At 42.6% G+C, this 5,045-nt stretch overlaps 1 protein-coding gene across 1 annotated transcript; it reads right to left on the bottom strand.

The window, feature by feature from the left end:
- Positions 1–553: 553 nt before the first annotated feature.
- On the bottom strand, positions 554–2,415 carry LOC147963334 (uncharacterized). The gene is made up of 4 exons (XM_087531147.1): positions 2,211–2,415; positions 1,880–1,958; positions 1,744–1,798; positions 554–656 (listed from the first exon to the last, which is right to left on the bottom strand). The coding sequence occupies exons 1-4, from the start codon at positions 2,361–2,363 to the stop codon at positions 554–556; spliced, it is 390 nt and encodes a 129-aa protein (XP_087387273.1). The 5' UTR covers positions 2,364–2,415.
- Positions 2,416–5,045: the final 2,630 nt, after the last annotated feature.

Below are 5,045 nucleotides of genomic sequence, written 5' to 3'. Positions count from 1 at the left end.
CGGCTGCCGGGGATTACTTCTCCTGGCAGATAATTTTTTCCCGGCAGTTGCATTGCCGGTGCCCATCTATTTGCTGGCAGTCCACTTTCTCCCAGCAGATTGGTCAAGGCACGTGTAACATCAATTACCGGCAGTCTTGCTGCCTGCAGAAGCTCATTTTCCTGGCAGTTCTTATGCCAGCACATAGATTTCACTTCCTATTTTTTAGACATCCCTTATGTAATATCCATTCATTCTGTTCAAACCATCAGTACATACCACACGATTTATACACACATTTCACTCAAAGTAACATGTCTCATCCATACACTTCAATCAGAGTAGAATGTAGCCCTCACCCAGAACCTTAAAGTTGGTTCGATAAATTAACATAACAACCATATGTATAAGTTGGTCGTGCCACAAAAGGTACAATACATCATGTTTCTAAATGTGTGCCACAAAAGGAGTACATATGTTTCTAGGGTGTGTCACACAAGCAAAATGAGCATATACTGGCTTAACAACCAGCAAAATGAGCAGAGCAAGTGTCATAATCACTCTACGAACTTAATTATAGGTCTACCAAATCTTCACTAGCTTGAAGATCTTCCAAATCTCCCAACTCTTCAGCAGATTGAAGATCTTCCAAAGCTCCATCAACTCTGTAGGGAAATCTGCAACAAATAGAAAACTCAAAATGGAGCTCTTGTTTCAGATTTTAAATTAGCACATTAAAGATTTTGACATGCTTCATTTTTTAACTCGTCGGTATAAATAAAACTCTTCTAAATGTGCAGCATCTCATCATCACAGCAAGCAAGGTTACATCAATAGATCAAGAAAGATTTGTTTGAAGTACACATAAAAAAAATCTTCATGTGCAAATAAGAAAAACAAAAAGCTGTACAATGAACTTGCAAAAGCTGCTTAGTCTAAAAAAATACAACTTACTAGTGAAAGCTATGACTAAACCTGAGTTAAACATGTATCTCTGGAGTTAATATAGTACTCTGAGTTCGAATCTTTTTTTGCACCGAGTTAAACTCAACAAATAGGCAAAGCTCTATACAGTACTATATTGAACAAATAGTTAAAACTGTGTACAAATAGGCAAAAGTCTGTACTATAAACAACACAGTAGTATCCAAGTAGGCAAAACTCTGTACTATACATCGTACAGTAGTACAAATAGGCAAACCTTTGTACAAATAGGCAGGGGCAGGCCATTGGTTATTGGTTTCTCTATATCATAGGAAAAAAGAAACTCATGAAATAACCATTGGTTACAGATTTATCTGTCTATCTCATGCATCTTAGCTTGTTTTTAATAGAGTTCATTGAAGAGAATACCCTCTAGCAGACTAGCAAGCCAAAACTGGTATGAGGATCAGTTTTATACGCCAAAACAAGTCTGAAATTCTGTACTGTATAGTAGAGTTTAACACTGAGTTCTAACTCACAGTCAAAAATCTTTCATGTTCAAATAGGCAAAATATGCTCAGTTTGAATCTTTCCTTTTTTACTAAGATAAACATTTGTACTGAGTCTCCAGGAATGACGTAAAAGATTTCAGCACAGTAGTTACTCTATGAAATATTTTTATTTTGTAAACTTCAATACTGTACAGAGTCGAGTGCATGAAATTTCTTGGAAACATAAAAACATAAAAACAAAATATGATTATGTCGCCTACCACTCTACCTCAATGACCCAGCTAGCATGCTAGAATAAGATTCGATCTCAAAGAAACATGCATATTACCTCAGCTTGCTTGTGGTCGTATTCCTGCTTTCGTCATGGACTTTTCCACTTCCAACTGCATACATAGAACGAAAGCTTCTTAAGCAATCAACCATGATAGTAATTGTTAAGTTCAATCATAAGAACAAAAGCTCACATGCTTGTATGGACATGCGATACATCATAGCGCTTCCCATTAGCCAATCCTTCAGTTTGTCATCCACAACATAGTACATCTGCTTTCAAGCAAGTGTAAATGGAGAGTGTAAGGGTGATGTATTAGATAAAGGGGAAAGTTATACTGCAAGTCATCGAGAGATAAAGGGGCAAGTTATACCAGAAATCATACACATTGTGCATTTTAGTGCTTTTTTTCCTTCTTCCCCTTCGTTTCTTGATCCAACTCATGGTCTAAACATGGAAAATAGTTACTTGGCTATCATCCATTTAACTAACAGTCTATATACATAGATTTTAGAGCTACACACCTTCATGCTCTTCAATGCCGTCACTTGGCATGTCATCAACATCTCTAGTCGTTTGGGACCTAAGAACTCGAGCATCTCATCGTAATCATCTAGGTCGATCTCCTCTTGAACATCATCAGGTTGAACCTCGTCATGGTCACTAAGATTGAGCATCTCATCGTAATCCCCATCCCACTCTTATCCATTCTTGACCAATTTCACTAAGATTGCCTAACATGAGAAAGAAAGAATACTTCTATTAAGGAAAAAAATCTAGTAACAAAAATGCATATCGTCCGTATCTAGTACAGGCAACAAGAAATACAATACGGAGAAGGAATGTCATCACACAACAGAATATAATTAACTGAAACATGTCATTTCAGAAAATACAATAACCAAAATAGGAGTAAGAATGTCATCATCTATATCATAAAAGCATAGCACCTATTCTGTCCACATATGGTATTTCACACAACACAAACAAAGATGGTAGTAGGTGCATCAACTAAACAAACAAACACTTAAAATAATTAGCTTTGTTTCACCTCAAATTAAAATGACCTCCAAAGCTCAACTAAACAGTCAGGTGTCAACCAATTTAATTACGGTATGCACTTGTTAATCACCAACAGTACATGTCCTTTGATCTAAAGGGCTACTAACAGTAGTAGTGATTGTTTTTAGACAACCAAACAACCTTCAACCCTGTCTGGTTCATGGTTTTTTCGCTGTTATCATATCAAAGCAATTACAAACTGTTGATTTGTTCTAACTGCCGGAATAGTTCAGTGCTGAAGTATAGGAGGGCACATTCAGAACAAAAAAAGGGCACAAAAATTGCAACATCTCACCTGTCAAATGAAGTATAGGAGGCAATGAAGTCCATGGAAAGGATGTTGAGGAGAGGGTCGACGACCTGCTGCTTCGGGGGCGCGTGTGGAGGAGGCGGACCCACGGCTTGGTGCTCGGTGAAGCTTTCGGGGAGGCCTGCTCGAGGAGTAACTGCGTGAGTAGGTTGGTGGCGAGGATGGTGGCTGCCGGTGGGGTGGCTCGGCGACGATGGTGCTGTTCCGTGTCAATCGGGTGCTCGGCAGTGCTGCTATGGAGTGAGGCAACGACAGTAGTGGACAGTAGTGGTCGGCAGCAGTGGGTTGGTTGTTGGGGGCGGCGGAGGGGCTGCCGTGATGGAGGACGACGGCGGAAGTGCTCGGTTGGAGAGCTGTCGTCGGTGGTGGGATGGTTGGGGGCGGAGGCCTTGCAGTCCTGTGGAGGGTCTCGATTTGTGGGCGGCAGAGGGGTTGCGGTGGTGAGGGGCTATGCCAGCGATGGACTGAGTGGAAGGCGGCCGCGCGACGGCGGTGGGAAGCTTTGGGGGCGGCAGCGCGCGACGGCGGTGGGAAGATTTGGGGGCGGCAGTGCGCGGCGGCGGTGGGAAGGTTTGGTGGCGGCGACGGTCTGGTGGAGGGGATTGGGAGTGGATTTGGGGGCGGAGATGCGGTCTGATTTTTTTTATTTTTTTAGGGTTATGCGGTCTGGTGGAGCAGGACTACAGGAGGGCTGGCGCGTGTATTTCTTCTTGGGCCTAAAATTCCGCCAAAGTCGCGCGCTCTTTTTTTCTCGTTGGCGCGCGCTTAGGGCCGACTTTTGGGTCTCACGGCAAAGGCGGTCTCTGGCAGACTATGGGCCAAAATTTAGTTCTCCCGACAGTTTTTGGGCCGTAAAATGTACCGGCAGTTACAGCGCAGTTGTTGCTCAAGTTCTCCCGGCAGTTCATATGCCCTAATGTGATTTTAGCGGCAGAAACTAATGTCCCGGCAGATAGTTTGCCCTTAGATACGTTTTTCTCCCGGCAGTTAACTGTTGGAAATATGCCCTAGAGGCAATAATAAAAGCATTATTATTATATTTCCTTATTCATGATAATTGTCTTTATTCATGCTATAATTGTGTTATTCGGAAATCGTAATACATGTGTGAATAACAGACACCAACATGTCCCTAGTAAGCCTCTAGTTGACTAGCTCGTTGATCAATAGATAGTCATGGTTTCCTGACTATGGACATTGGATGTCATTGATAACGAGATCACATCATTAGGAGAATGATGTGATGGACAAGACCCAATCCTAAACATAGCACAAGATCGTATAGTTCATTTGCTAGAGTTTTTCCAATGTCAAGTATCTTTTCCTTAGACCATGAGATCGTGTAACTCCCGGATACCGTAGGAGTGCTTTGGGTATACCAAACGTCACAACGTAACTGAGTGACTATAAAGGTAGACTACGGGTATCTCCGAAAGTGTCTGTTGGGTTGACATGGATCAAGACTGGGATTTGTCACTCCGTATGACGGAGAGGTATCACTGGGCCCACTCGGTAATGCATCATCATAATGAGCTCAAAGTGACCAAGTGTTTGGTCACGGGATCATGCATTACGGTACGAGTAAAGTGACTTGCAGGTAACGAGATTGAACGAGGTATTGGGATACCGGCAATCGAATCTCGGGCAAGTAACATATCGATTGACAAAGGGAATTGTATACGGGGTTGATTGAATCCTCGACATCGTGGTTCATCCGATGAGATCATCGTGGAGCATGTGGGAGCCAACATGGGTATCCAGATCCCGCTGTTGGTTATTGATCGGAGAGTCGTCTCGGTCATGTCTGCTTGTCTCCCGAACCCGTAGGGTCTACACACTTAAGGTTCGGTGACACTAGGGTTGTGAAGATATGTATATGCAGTAACCCGAATATTGTTCGGAGTCCCGGATGAGATCCCGGACGTCACGAGGAGTTCCGGAATGGTCCGGAGGTAAAGAATTATATATAGGAAGTGCTGTTTCGGCC

The sequence above is a fragment of the Triticum urartu genome, chromosome 6A (genome assembly GCF_056163025.1).
Source record: "Triticum urartu cultivar PI428250 chromosome 6A, HENAU_Tu73, whole genome shotgun sequence".
NCBI classification, from domain to species: Eukaryota; Viridiplantae; Streptophyta; class Magnoliopsida; order Poales; family Poaceae; genus Triticum; species Triticum urartu.
This window is presented reverse-complemented; position numbering and strand designations above follow the sequence as displayed.